Here is a 15,000-nt window from a genome sequence, read left to right as displayed (position 1 = left end):
ACTATTTACACGTATTCACGGAGGGCATCACAACTGTGCATTACACATGGAGAATTATGCACTTGACAGAAAAAAATACTTGTCCAACAGCGATGTCAGCTTTCACCTATTACTGTACGTCACACCAGGTCCACTATGATGCGAATCTGGTATGAACGGCCACGTTTCCTTAGAAAACAGTGGGGTGTAAGCTTAGTGTGTATGCCACCAGATGCTGCTTACAGTATACCTGCATTTGAATGTGTTCGAGTGTGTGTGTGTGTGTGTGTGTGTGTGTGTGTGTGTGTGTGTGTGTGTGTGTGTGTGTGTGTGTGTGTGTGTGTGTGTGTGTGTGTGTGTGTGTGTGTGTGTGTGTGTGTGTGTGTGTGTGTGTGTGTGTGTGTGTGTGTGTGTGCGCGTGCGTGCCTGCGTGCGTGCGTGTTTGTGGTGTATGTGTATCCTTGCACACGTTCACATGTGTGTATGCCTGTATGCATGTGTTGTAGTGCACACACCAAAGAAGGCTAATTCAGCAAATGCAGCAGGCCAAGAAATAAAGAAACCCGTTGCACTTTATGACATCTCTGTTTAAAGAAGTTACAGCCGCTGCAGTTCTAGCTGCTTTTGTGCGCCACAGACATCCAGAAAAAGGAAAAAAGACAAAGAACAGGAAGAAGAAGAGGAAGGAAGGCGAGAAACAGCAGCGAGCGGGGTCAAGAGTGTGGCGTAGCTAATTGGTGGGTAATTGCTGTCCCCCAGCTGGAAACAAGGCTCACCCCACCGCATATTACATTATCTAGCATTTCCATAATCACTCAGCTCAGCCTCAGGGAAGAGGGAGGGAGAGAGAGAGAGAGAGAGAGAGAGAGAGAGAGAGAGAGAGAGAGAGAGAGAGAGAGAGAGAGAGAGAGAGAGAGAGAGAGAGAGGGGAAGAGAAAGAGAGATGATGGAGAGACAGAGATAGCGAGTAAGGAGTAAGAGAGATAGAGAGATTAAGAAAGAGATGAGGGACAAGAATCAAGGGAGAGAGAAAAGAAGAGAACAGAAGAGAGAAAAAAGAGAGAAAGAGAGGGAGGGTGAGATTGGGAGATAGAGGTATGGAGGGAAAGAGAGGAAGGAAGGAAGGAAGGAAGGAAGTGGAACCATTAGCATTAGTGAAGAGGGAAGCCCACTCTGGGCGCCGATTTAAGCCACACGGCGTAATATCAATAATCAACTGCAAGGCCCTCTCTCCTCTCTCCTCTCTCCTCAGCCTGTAGCCTCCTGAAAGACAACTACGCAAGCTGTGTTGCCAGACTGGGCAGTTCCCCGCCCAAATTGGGCTGCTTGGGATGGGCGTCTGCAGATAAAGCATGTTTAAAAAGGCATTCGGGCAGGTTTTTCTACCGACTTATGGCCATAGAAATCAATAGGATTTAGTTCAAATGAGTGCTTCCTGGTGGGTTTTGAGCATTTGTTTGGGCTGGAACCCCACCAGGCTCATCTGGCAACCCTGAATGCAAGGCCCTCTCTGCCCAGCCTTGAGCATCTTGAAACCCAACTCCTCTTCGGCCCCTCGCTGTGGGACCTGCAATCTGGACTATCAGCAATCAAATATGATTGGCTGTTTTGCATACAGTATCCTTAGCCCCTGGCATATAAGGTAGACTGACATCCATTATCTCTTACTGTGTGTAGAAAGGGGATGTGACTAAATTGATATGGTCCTCTTAGCTCACCATGGGGTCTATGCAGTATACACTACACAGCATGGGAGACCAGCAGTCACACAGGACCCCCTGAGTGTGTTACAATATGCGACCTTGCCTCCTCCACTTGTGATTGTGGCCTCGCCCCGCCTCCTGGCCCCTCCTCTGTGGAGAAAACCATAAAGTTTCCCAGCGGTCAGCCTAGCCACAAAAACTTTTGAGGGACTGTTTTTCATTCACCATCCCAATTGCAAATGAGAAAAAGACTTTACAATTGAGCTTTTGCAAGATATTGAAATATAATGCTGTTGTCAGTGATGTCATCATGACATATTGCTTCCTGGTACGAGGAAACAAGCACAAGTGGAGGAGGCAAGGTCGCATATTGTAACGCACTCCCTGTCTTTGGTTCCATCATGGCTGTTCAGTAAACTATTTTTTAAAGGTACAGTAGGCTATGTAATATTCTTAGTACTCTATTTCCAGAATTCATACTGCTCATTTACAAATGTTGCCTTTTTCACGAATACTAAGAATTCAATGGCTGGGAAAATTGCACTTTTCACACATGAAAAGGTGGGTCTTCTCCATGTCGTGCATTTTGAACTTTGAATAGCTGCAAAACTTGTGCACTTTGGTCATACTAGTAAATATTAGTTTATCACAAATAAATACTCGTGAACTGATCAAATTTAGGAATAGGCAGCGAAGACAACAATACGGTATAGACTACCTCAGAATTGGACACTGATACAGTATGATTCTACCTGTATGAAGCCTGTATGAGGCAAAAGATACCAATAAATTATGGCTGACTATGTTTCAGTGGCTGAATTGCTGGGCCCAGCATTACAATATTCCACAAAGACGACAGCTAATGGGTGTGACAGTGGAAAGAAGGAAATAGCGGCCTGGAAGAAAATAGCTAAGCTATGTACAATCCCCCAAAGACGCGACTGATGCCCCCGACACGTCTGAATCCTCACATAATACCGTGAGCACATTGTTTCGGTGAGTGAACTCAAAGGCATCTTCCAGTCGTGATCCGCAAACAGCCAGCGGACGCAGAGGCGAGACAGAATCAACATACATTTCAATCTGTCGTGCCACATGCTTTATTTAAACTACAGCTTAGCCACTTAGCATATAGATAGCCTAGCGCCACATGGTGCTATGCGTACGGTGGCGGGGGGCAAGGTGTTTTGGTCTGCTGGGAGGATGAAGGCCATGATGAGGCTTGTAGATCTGTGCTGCTTGCATTGCTTTTATATTGGTGTTGTATTGTATTGTATTGCTTGCAATGCCTTTATGTTGTACCTGTATTGTAATGTATTGCTTGCAATGCCTTTATACTTTTTTGTACTCTGTGTTTCTTGAACTGTATTACGTGTAGGCTACATGTATGTTATTGTACTCTGCGTCCATCACTCTTTGTGTATTACTGTGTACTGCATGTGTTCTCTTGTAAGGCACTTTGGATAGAGGTGTCAGCTGAATCCATCATATTGCTTGCTAATTACCGAACTCTGTGTTCTCCACACATTTGTTCACTGCAGTTTATATCCACTTTTGAGCGTCACTTCGGATAAAAGCGTTTCCTAAAGTTAGTGTAAGGTAGACATAATGCAACGATGATTTCAACTATCCTACAATTCTACAATGTCTGCTTTGTTCAGCCTGCTCTCTTCTCTTCAAACTGCTCTATTTTTTTCTCATCATGTTTTCCTCCTGCCTGTGCATGTTACGCAGGGGACATAACAAATTAACCGATCTGGCTGATAGATGACTTGTGTGCTCGTAAGGAGAAGCTAGTTAAATTCAACATGTTTTTTTTTTCTTTCACTTTCCAAGGCAATGCTCTCCATCTCTGAACAGAGGCAAAGACCCGAAGAATGCTTTCTGATTCTTATTGTAATTCCTGCCATCATGCATCAGAAAAGAGAGAGAGAGAGAGAGAGAGAGAGAGAGAGAGAGATAGAGAGAGAGAGAGAGAGAGAGAGAGAGAGAGAGATGGAGCATGCTAACTACATGCTAACAAGCGGAGTAGCGCCACTCTGCTAATCACATGGCACGGGCATCTGATTGCATAATAAACGACTCCCTCATCGCACGCATCATTACACTTACCGAGATTAGCTAGCACCGCTAAATATTTACCCATGCAAAACAAAGCAATCAGATCAGAATATCACTTCGAATTATCTCACAATGCTACTCATACAATCAGGAGAGAATATGGTGTAGCAGAGTGGGTGGGGTGGGGTGGGGGAGTGTGTGTGTGTGTGTGTGTGTGTGGGGGGGGGGTTGAAGATGGAGGAATAGAATGAGAAAGAGAGTCATCAGCATCTCATGGACTTGTTTATCATCTTCCTGTCCTGGCCTCTGCCAGGGCTGGGTTGTCCATAAGGGCCAGAGGCACAGGGCCCAGGGGGCACCAACCAATTGCAGCAACTTAGGGGGCACCAGTACACAATACACAAGCATTACTAATATTGTTCATAAAGGGGGCACCTACGAGGTAAAGTGATTCTGTCCCATTTTTGGAAATAAGCTTATTTTACAGCTCCCCATGAGTTAAATAATAGGGTCTTACCGTTCTCCTGTACTTTCAATGGTTCTCTGGGTATGACAGTGCAAATTTTACCTCCATGCTAGCAGTTAACATTGAGTCCTATGAGACCAGCTGGCGGCTAACTGGTCTCATAGGACTCAATGTTAACTGCTAGCTTGGAGGTAAGATTTGCACTGTCATACCCAGAGAACCATTGAAAGTACAGGAGAACGGTAAGACCCTATTATTTAACTCATGGGGAGCTGTAAAATAAGTTTATTTCCAAAAATGGGACAGTATCACTTTAATATGGTCCTGCCTCTGCAGGTGACTGTGTTGATATGGGTCTTTTGTCCATCTTCGATGTTCCCAGGAAAAGGCTAAATCTAAAAAATACACAGCTCCCCCACATGAGAATTTCACATCCAAATACTCTGCTAAAGCCAAATATGAGGAAATGGCATTGGTTTATTTTTTATTTTTTTATTAATTACAAGGGATCAAGCAGTTCACCCAACTGTTTGTTGTTTATTACAAGTGATCGTGCAGTTTGCCCAACTAGCGTCCCATTAGCCCTGATGAAGGCCATGACCTAAATGGCTGAGAGATCTCACTTAGAATTATTTCTCTTTGACAACAGTTAATTAAACCTACGTATACGTAATATAATGAACTTAATTACACACAGTAATTAACTGAACCTCAATGAGCTAATCATGATTACAATATAAAGGAATACAAGCGATTAGCATACGAGAAGGCCCAAAAGAACATTATTAAAATATGCAGATGAGTGTGAAAAGCAAAACAAAAAAAACCCCAAAAAAACATTGTTGTGATATTGGCTATCACCACCAGTCTGCAAGGTGGTACTTCCAAAGGTCTCCAAGTGCCAAACAGCATCAAAAACTAGGGCTGAGTCAGAGTTTCAATAATTTTCTACTTAGTCCACTGAATAGCGACCAAGCTGCCTTGTTTTCCTCCTTACCTAATGAACGAGTGAAGCAGCTCAAACATCACCCCAGGCAGCAGGACCCAGCTAGGCATAACTAATCTATTCTATACCTTAGCCAACATCCAACTAGGCATCACCAGTCTACAGCCGAGTCCTCACTCAGGCCCAGCCTAATCCTGCCCGAGATCTGTGGCAGAGTGTCAAAAATGGAAATCTTTGCAAATCTCCTTGAGCCCTGCCGCTGCACAAATCTGACATGACAAGACAAGAGCCCAAAAAAAAAACAGGAAATTTGTAATTCAACTAGGGAAAGGGTGTGTTTGTGTGTGTGTGTGTTCATGCTTTTGAACACACACAGAAAACAATGTTCTGGAAAACAAATGTTAACATATCTGCAAAAAAAAGGCAATAAGCACATCAATTGAAAATCTATGACCGTATATCCATGAACTTCAGTTTGTCTATGAATAAAGTTAGGACAAATAAGAGAAACTGAACTAAGATAATAGCAAGCTGGGTACTTGTACACGCCCTGACACCCATGTACAAGGGCAGAGAAAAAAAAAAAGAAGGAAAAGGGTGGAAATAACATCATCAAAGCAGAACAGAAGGATTCGAGTAAGAAAGGATAAGTGTAAGTGGGTAGGGGGGGAAACTGACAAGTGTGACGCCAACTAAATATATTGGAGGGACACACACACACACACACACACACACACACACACACACACACACACACACACACACACACACACACACACACACACACACACACACACACACACACACACACACACACACACACGAAGCATGAAGTGGAAAGAGAGAGATAGCGGAACAGAGGAGGGGAATATCTTTTATTGAGGAACAAGAGAGAGAGAGAGAGAGAGATGTAAGCATCCATGTCCGGAAGAGAGGAAAAGAAGAAGAGACGGGGATGGAGATGGAGATGGAGAAGGAAGGCGGATGAAGGGGTGTGAAGAAGGGATGAGGGGAGGGGAGGGGGGGGAGGAGTCGGCTCACTGTTACAATCAGATGGAAAGAAGACAAGACAAGCTGGGAATGGAGTGTGTGTGGGGGGGGGGGGGAGTGGTGTAATGGGGAGCATGAAGAAATAAGGGGGGGGGTTGGTGGGGTCATCTTACAGTTAGAATAAGATGGTAAGAAGGGAAGACAGGATGTGAGTGGAGGGAAGTTTGATGGGGGGGGTTAAAGAAGAGAAGGCAGGGGGTGGGTGGGGGGGTGGGCAGGTTGTCAGGATATCTAGGGCAGTGGTTCTCAACCTTTTTTTGAAGAAACGCCCCCTTGGCCTCATCACAAGTCTCCAAACACCCCCTTGACATCATCATATGACTGATAATGCACCCCGCGCCCGCCTCCCCCCCTTAGTATTAAAAAAATAAATGGACTAATGTCCCCCGATGGAAAGTAAGCACTGTCCCCTCTCAGCTGTATTCTTCTCAAGGCTCCCCTAGAGCTCTCCAACGCCCACTGGGGGGCTGTACCGCCCCCGTTGAGAAACACTAGGGTCTTCCAGTTACAGTAGAAGATTTCCTTGGCTGCACCATGACAGGTCCTCCTCGCAAAGATCTGGGCGATCTCAACTAATCCTTCTCTCGTCTCGTGTGTGTGTGTGTGTCCCCCCCCCCACACACACACACACACACACACATTGGCACCTTGGGAGTGGTATGGAAATGAGACGGTATACAGTACGCATGGAAGAGGAGAAAATAATAAGTGGCTCCTACAGTAGAAAGAAACAAAAGAAGGAGACGCAGGACCAAAAGGAGGAGTGGTAGCAGGAGTTGTGAGGAAAATGGAAGAGCAAGAAAAGAAGGGATGTGGTGGGAAGGGAGGGGGTGTCAAGGATCTCAGCGTTGGAAACGGGTGGTGAGCAGCACCGAATAAGATGGGGATTGGAAGGAAAAGCGAGGGAGGAGGGAGAGAGAGAAGGAGGGCAAGAATAGAATAAGAGAAGATGGGGATTGGAAGGAGAAGCGAGGGAGGAGGGAGAAAGAAGGAGGGTAAAGTAAGAATAGAAGAAGATGGGGATTGGAAGGAGAAGCGATGTAGGAGGGTGAGCAGGGAGTTTAAGATGGGATATGTTGAGGACGCTCCTGATGGAAGAGGACGGGAAGAAGACAAAATGGAGGAGGTGGTTCAGGAAGTGGTTCAGGAGGGGTCCTGGAGGGAGTTTCAGAGTTAAGCCAGGCTCAAACTACACGACTAGCGATTGTGTGTCCGATTTTGGCGTCGGGGTGCACCGCACACTAGAAGAGAATCGCAACTGTCAATCTTATCCCTGCTCGCAACCACCGAGACAATGCCCGACGTTCTATTTCCAGTCGCAAATATCAAACAGTTTTTGATTTCTACGATTTGCGATCGGCGACTCTTTGAGCTGCCAAAGTTCTATCTTGGAACGTCGCCCACGACGAGGAAATCTTTCCCAACAATCGCTTGCGATGGTCCTGGGGGGTAACGTTCCAGCGATTGTCGTAAGGGGGGTTTTCAGCCGAGAATCGGGCCGATAGTTGTGTAGTTTGAGCCTGGCTTTAAAAGAGTATGGTAAGAATACAAGACGATGGGGGATTGGAAAAAAGATGGGAGTTTTGAAGCTCGAGGAGGGAGGGTGTTTCAGGATGGTTCAGGAGGGTTGAGAAGGGAGTTTCAGAGTTAGAAGGTAGAGTATGGTAAGAATACAAGACGATGGGGGATTGGAAAAAAGATGGGAGTTTTGAAGCTCGAGGAGGGAGGGTGTTTCAGGAGGTTGGTGACAGGAGTGTTGAGGAGGGAGTTTCAGAGTTAGAAGAGGATGGTGAGAATACAAAGACGATGGGGATTGGAAAGGAGAGAGGAGTTTTGAAGCTCGAGGAGGGAGAGTGGTTCAGGATGGTCCAGGAGGGTTGAGAAGGGAGTTTCAGAGTTAGAAGGTAGAGGATGGTAAGAATACAAGACGATGGGGATTGGAAAAGAGATGGGAGTTTTGAAGCTCGAGGAGGGAGGGTGGTTTCAGTTCAGGAGGGTCCAGCCAGGAGGGTGGTTTCAGTACAGGAGGGTGGACAGGAGGGGTATACGGAGGAGGGCCTTACTGTTCGAAGCGGATGTTGCGCAGGTCTCCGTGGTTGATCCGCACGATGCAGTCGTTCTCCCGGAACAGGCTCTCCTGCTCCGCCTTACCGCCGCGCTCGAGGCGCTTCACCAGCAGACCCAACGTCCTGGAACACACACACACACTGTTAACATGTATCACACACACACACACAAGCACACTCGTGTACGCACGCATACACACACACAAACACACGCACACACACACATACACACACATACACATACACACACACACACACACACACATCACACACATCACACACACACCACACACACACACACACACACACACACACACACACACACACACACACACACACACAATTACACTCTACATAGACACACACACACTTCTCACACAAACAATTACCAACACACCCAGAGCCACGCTATAGACACGCTCACCCATTACTGACACTGACATCAAAGGACCTCGCTCGCTAGCTTGCCCCCCAAGTATGTTTGAGAGAAGCAAAAGGCTGCTGACAGTGTAGAGTTGCAGTGCAGACTTGAGGAAGTGAAGAAAAGTTTGCAGAAGTTTGACACAGTGGCTCAGGGATGGAGGAGCACAGTGATCAAAGCCAGTGCCGCTGACAGCTATTTGCTGGGCCCAGGACAAAGTGATCTGATCGGGCCCCACCTAGCCAATACATACAATGTAAGGAGGACCCAATTCTGGGTCCCCTATATCCCTGGGCCCAGGACAACATACCCCTTTGCCCCCCACCAACACACCCCACCCCCACCCCTGATCAAAGCCACCAAGTACGCTAGTCAGAGCATCGTGGAGTGGAGTGGAGTGGAATGCTGGTGATTAGACATGAGATTTGAAAGGAAAAAGAAAGTAACATTTTTTTTAGATGAAAAAGAGTAGTGTAGTGTCACGCCACCGAGCAGTGTTGTGATTTCCATATCCTCTGCCACGGATCGCAATCTTGGGAGATCGGAAGCTAAGATTGTGTCACCTCAGGACTTGGGGAGTCAAAGCTGAGAAGTTTTGAAAAAGTTTGGGGAAAGGAAAGGGCAGGCATGTCATCGTGACTACGCTTTATTTTTTTTAATTTTTTTTTTACTTTTTTTCCCTTTCCTGTCTACATTTCCATCTCTGAAATGTAATGTCGTCAGCGTCTCAGCTTTCCTGCGCTGTGCTGCACTGCACATCCCTCTGAAGGGTGTGCGCTTCATAATCCACAAGTCTGGGGATTGATCATCTTAAGGCATCAGCAAAGCACCCGGCACTGTCGACAGACAGACTTAAAAAGTCAGGAGCCAGAGCTGATACAAGTTATAAATAACCACCAGTGAGTCTCTCTCTCTCTCTCTCTCTCTCTCTCTCTCTCTCTCTCTCTCTCTCTCTCTTCTCTCTCTCTCTCTCTCTCTCTCCTCTCTCTCTCTCTCTCTCTCTCTCTCTCTCTCTCTCTCTCTCTCTCTCTCTCTCTCAAAAAAAACACACACAAACTGTCTATCTCTCAAACACTCAAACACAAACACAAACACATATGCCTGCAAACAGATTGCACAAAGCTTGTTGACTAAGGAGACTCCCTCTTCCCTTGGATACTCTCCCTAACCCCTAACTTCAAAACGCAGCAAAGGAAGAACTCAGCAGAAATCGCAGCAGGGCTTTGAAGGCCGACTCCAAATGCACAGCGACGGCAGATCTGACGAGCACCAAAACACTGTAAAACTCTGTGCGGCTCGGAGAAAGGGAAAGACAAATCAAGGTGCTCGCTCAGTCAGTCAGTCAGTCAGTCAGTCAGTCAGTCAGTCTGTCTGTCTGTCTGTCTGTCTGTCTCTCTCTCTCTCTCTCTCTGTCTCTCTCTCTCTCTCTCTCTCTCTCTCTCTCTCTCTCTCTCTCTCTCTCTCTCTCTCTCTCTCTCTCTCTCTCTCTCTCTCTCTCTCTCTCTCTCTCTGCTTTGAGTCTGACAGAGAAAGAATGATGGATAGATGAAGAGAAAAGAGAAGAGATGAAGAGAAAAGAAAGAGAGGGGAAGAAGGAGAGGGATAGCGATTGAGATGGAGAGAGAGAAATATAGGGGAAAAGACGGAGAGAGGGTGAGAATCAGAGAGAAGGAGAGAGTTCATGAATAGGAGTTGGACCAGCTGCAGATGAGATGCTGTCACAACACAGCCACCAACACCAATAGAGCTTGAACGAAAACCCTGCAACACCATCCTCACCCCAACAGACACAGAAACATACATCCAAAACCACCATATATATAGGAAGCAAAGACTCTCTCTTTCGTGACTATCTACTACACTAATGCTTGAGCTCTGTATGTCTGTGTGTACTCTACAAATTAGCATTTGCACTTCTTGCTTCCTGTGAGCTTTTTTTCTACTAGTGATGTCGGCTATTATTACGGTATGTCCTTGATTGTAAGTCGCTTAAGTTAAAAGAAATCTGACAAATGCAACGTACTGTGTAATGTAACGTAATATATTACGCCGTTTTAGAGGCTCACCTGGAAACAGGACTGAGCCCACATCCAGCATGTATAATGCTAGATTGTTAGGTCTCATGATATCTTAAGACGGCAACAGATATGTTCACTAATGTAGCGTCTTGTTTGGAAACAGCGTAGTAGTATTGTACAGTTTATTGGTTTGGTATAGACAACAGACCCATACTGTACATATCTGCCAATGCCATGCCTACACACTGTAAAAACTCATATAACCCTATGATATGGTACGGATTTTTAGAGTGTAAACTTTTTAAACATTAAAAAAAATGTATCTGATTTAGTTTTTTTTATTTGAATGCTCTAACTTTACCCAAACACACACGGGCACGCGGACACGCACGCACACAGACACTCACACACAAACACAGACACACAGACACACAGACACACAGACACACAGACACACAGACACACAGACACACACACACACACAGCTAGTGAGTCTTCCGGTGTGTGTGCTGATGGGCCTGCCCTGTAGACAAGAGGAGCAGGAGAAGGAGAGCACCTGTTCCCCTCTGCACTCCTTATTGAATGGTAATGCAAGCAGGAGAGCACCTGTTTCCCCTCTGCTCTCCTTATTGAATGGTAATGCAATCAGGCTCCCTTTATACACGGCAATTAACACCCCGTAACGCGCCTGTTTGCAGTTCACACTGGTCATGCCAGAGCGCCATAATATTTGGATGATGCGGCAAGGAGTGTTTATTATAATTAGTGTGTGTGTGTGTGTGTGTGTGTGTGTGTGTGTGTGTGTGTGTGTGTGTGTGTGTGTGTGTGTGTGTGTGTGTGTGTGTGTGTGTGTGTGTGTGTGTGTGTGTGTGTGTATGTGTGTGTGTTTAATTTGAACATGTGTTAAAATGTACGTGTGCATATCTGAGCACCATCTTGTCTATTCTAATTAATATGCAGATGAGGTGAGGGTCATCAGTGCTGCTGAGCATCTGGATGATGAGTGACACTGCTATGGAGTGTTAAAGATGCACTGTGCAATATATATATATATATATATATATATATATATATATATATATATATATATATATATATATATATATATATATATATATATATATATATATATATATATATTTTAGCAGTTTCTATCCAGAATTCATACTGCCCATTCAAAAATGTTACATTTTTTGCACACTGCACTTTTCATACAGTACATGAAAAGGTGTATCGTCTCCATGTCAACCAATTTGCATGTCCAGACATTTTTAGCTGCAAAACTTACTGTACATTGACCATACAAATATATATTAGTTTATTATTTAGTAAATATTCATGAAAAGACCAAATCTGGCAATAGGCAGCAGGCTTTTTTATGAACAGCATAGTTGCAATACCTACTCTGGCCACCATCCTACAGAGAGCACCTTTAGAGACTGGTCACCTGAAAAGCGTTAAAACGTGTCCTGCCAGGACTGAACAGACAGGAGACGGGAGAAGCAGCAAAAAGACTTGACCTTAACATTTGATCAGGGAGAGCAAACAACCAGCTTGAGTTGACGAAAAATTTTCATAAGAAACATTCCGTTTCCGAACCACGTCATAGGTTATTACATATTCTAGCTACTCTAGAAGTTTCTTGATTTTTGATGCCTTTTTTTAAATATATATACAAAAGACTAGTGAAAAGTACTCCATTTCAACTTATTAGAAGGAGATGAGTGCACTTCTTAGTCCACACATCTTCCACAAAGTCTCACTTGCCTTGAACGTCAAAAGGGAATTTTAAGTCGTCTTACGCAACCTTTCCAATGTTCTTTTGCACACCTACAGTCATCCGTTTCTGACCTTGGTGTGTGTGTGTGTGTGCGTGCGTGTGTGTGCGTGCGTGCGTGTGTGTGCGTGTCTCTCTCTCTCTCTCTCTCTCATTCTCATTCTCTCTCTCTCTCTCATTCTCTCTCTCTCTCTCATTCTCTCTCTCTCTCTCTCTCTCTCTCTCTCTCTCTCTCTCTCTCTGTGTGTGTGTGTGTGTCCTTCCTATGGTACCAGAGCACTCTTCTAAATGTGCTTTTACTCTAATTGAGTGTGTATTGGGTGGGACTCTGACACAGCACCTTTTCTTGGCTAATAAAGCCTGATGCATTCTTACCCATGTCGCATCCTCCTCTGTCACCCCCCTGAGTGTGTGTGTGTGTGTGTGTGTGTGTGTGTGTGTGTGTGTGTGTGTGTGTGTGTGTGTGTGTGTGTGTGTGTGTGTGTGTGTGTGTGTGTGTGTGTGTGTGTGTGTGTGTGTGTGTGTGTGTGTGTGTGTGTGTGTGTGTGTCCCTCGTCACCCCTTTCAGTGCTCTGCTGAAGCCACACAAACACACCTACACACTGACAAGCGCGCACACACTCACACACACACTCAACAGCTTGACTCTAACGCATCATGATGAAATTTACAATTCGCCATGGCAACACTGAAGGACGCCATGCCAATTCAACACTCCATCTACACATTCTGATGAGTGACCTTGACAACGGATGAGTCTCCTCGTTTCTCTCCCGCCGTAAGGCATACAGCTGAGATGCTGTCCTTGTATGACACAGCGTGTGTGCGCGTGCGAGTGAGAGACCAAGTGTGTGTGCGTGTGTGTGTGTGTGTCCGCGTGTGTGCGTCCGTGCGTGTGTGTGTGTACAGCCATTGACAGCCCCGTGGTTGTTATTCAGACAGAAACAAGTGCAGGAATACATCAGGAGTACACTTTTTTTAACCGCCTCCTTTGTCAAGAAGTCCTTGAGGCCGCGGTGTAAAAACGCAGCTGAAATAGGAATGTGACTCATGCAGTGAGGAAGCTGAATGCTAACAGCTACAGCAAGGCAAGCACAAAGGACAGAGGAGGCAGTGGAGGAGAGGGAGGAAAAGGAAGAGGACGATGAGGAGGAGGAGGAAGAGGAAGAGGAAGAAGAGGAGAAGAAGGAGGAGGAGGAGGAGAGGGAGAAGGAAGATGAGGAGGAAGAGGAGGAGAAGGAGAGGAAGGAGGAGGACCACGATGAGGAGGAGGAAGAGGAGGCAGAGGAGGAGAGGGAGGAGGAGGAGAGGGAAGAGGAGGAAGATGAGGAGGAGGAGGAGAAGGAGAGGGAGGAGGAGGACGACGACGATGAGGAGGAGGACGACAATGAGGAGGAGGAGGAGGAAGAGGAGGCAGAGTCAAACCCAAGCACAGAAACACACAAGGAAGGACACAAAAGTTAGATGAACACGCACATACACACACACACACACACACACACACACACACACACACACACACACACAGCAACATGAAGGCTGCATGCTGTGAGTTGTGATTGTGAGTGTGGTGTGGTGCGGTGCGATGCGATGCGGTGCGGTGACTGGTCTTGTTGGCTGTAGCGCGTGTGTGTGTGTGTGTGTGTGTGTGTGTGTGTGTGTGTGTGTGTGTGTGTGTGTGTGTGTGTGTGTGTGTGTGTGTGTGTGTGTGTGTGTGTGTGTGTGTGTGTGTGTGTGTGTGTGTGTGTGTGTGTGTGTGTGTGTGTGTGTGTGTGTGTGTGTGTGTGTGTGTGTGTGTGTGTGTGTGCGCGCGTGTGCTGCAGCGTTTACCTGCGGTCTCGTGCGCTGAACGGCACGACGTGGATCCCCAGCGGCCCTCCGGCATTGGACACCTCCACCAGCTCCAGGATCTCACTGTGGGACAACAAAGCAGGAGGATCAAGTTTTGGCAAAGACGCACTCAACTTCATGGAAAAACGAAAGTCTTTGGGTGTGCGATAAAATGTATCAACTTAAGGAAGAAAAATCTGCACTCACAAACTGCGTCTCATTATTTATTTATATTACCACCATGTCCAAAAAGCGAACACGTTTCGGCTATCAAGCCTTCATCAGTGAGTGGTACAACGGAGGATCAAGTCAGACACAAGTAAAATGGCCGACCCCAGTTCGATTACGGCCCAGATCCTTTTGACGACCCTTCCCCGTATCTCTCTCTCCCCATCTCTCTCTCTCTCCCCATCTCTCTCTCTCTCTCTCTCCCCATCTTTCCCCATCTCTCCCTCTCTCTCTCTCTCTCTCTCTCTCTCTCTCTCTCTCTCTCTCTCTCTCTCTCTCTCTCTCTCTAAAACATTTCCTGTCTCTTTTTCAAAAAAAAACTTAATACAAAACTTTAAATAAAAAAAAATCTAATCGCATTTCGTTATGGAGCACTTTAAAAAAATAACTAACGCCTCTTTCACTAATACAAGGGTGGGGGGTAAGGACGGGGGACAGGACGAGTGCAATAGATT

The 15,000-nt window shown here is 45.9% G+C and overlaps 1 protein-coding gene across 5 annotated transcripts in view; it reads right to left on the bottom strand.

Moving 5' to 3' along the window:
* The window catches only part of pard3aa (par-3 family cell polarity regulator alpha, a), a 657,729-nt gene that overhangs the window by 414,960 nt on the left and 227,769 nt on the right, over positions 1–15,000 (bottom strand). For 4 of the 5 annotated variants that reach the window (XR_010036106.1, XM_063206444.1, XM_063206445.1 and 1 more), the window contains exons 7-8: positions 14,318–14,401; positions 8,269–8,394 (exon numbers count right to left, since the gene is read on the bottom strand). Coding sequence is in view for 4 of the 5 variants with exons in the window: in XM_063206444.1 (XP_063062514.1) it covers positions 8,269–8,394; positions 14,318–14,401 (210 nt within the window). In the remaining variant the exon portion in view is untranslated. The remainder of the gene's footprint in view (positions 1–8,268; positions 8,395–14,317; positions 14,402–15,000) is intronic. The other variant, XM_063206446.1, reaches the window with a different exon arrangement.

Source organism: Engraulis encrasicolus, chromosome 9, assembly GCF_034702125.1.
Source record: "Engraulis encrasicolus isolate BLACKSEA-1 chromosome 9, IST_EnEncr_1.0, whole genome shotgun sequence".
Classification (NCBI taxonomy): domain Eukaryota; kingdom Metazoa; phylum Chordata; class Actinopteri; order Clupeiformes; family Engraulidae; genus Engraulis; species Engraulis encrasicolus.
Note: the sequence above shows the minus strand (reverse complement) of the source record. Positions and strands in the feature narration are given on the sequence as shown.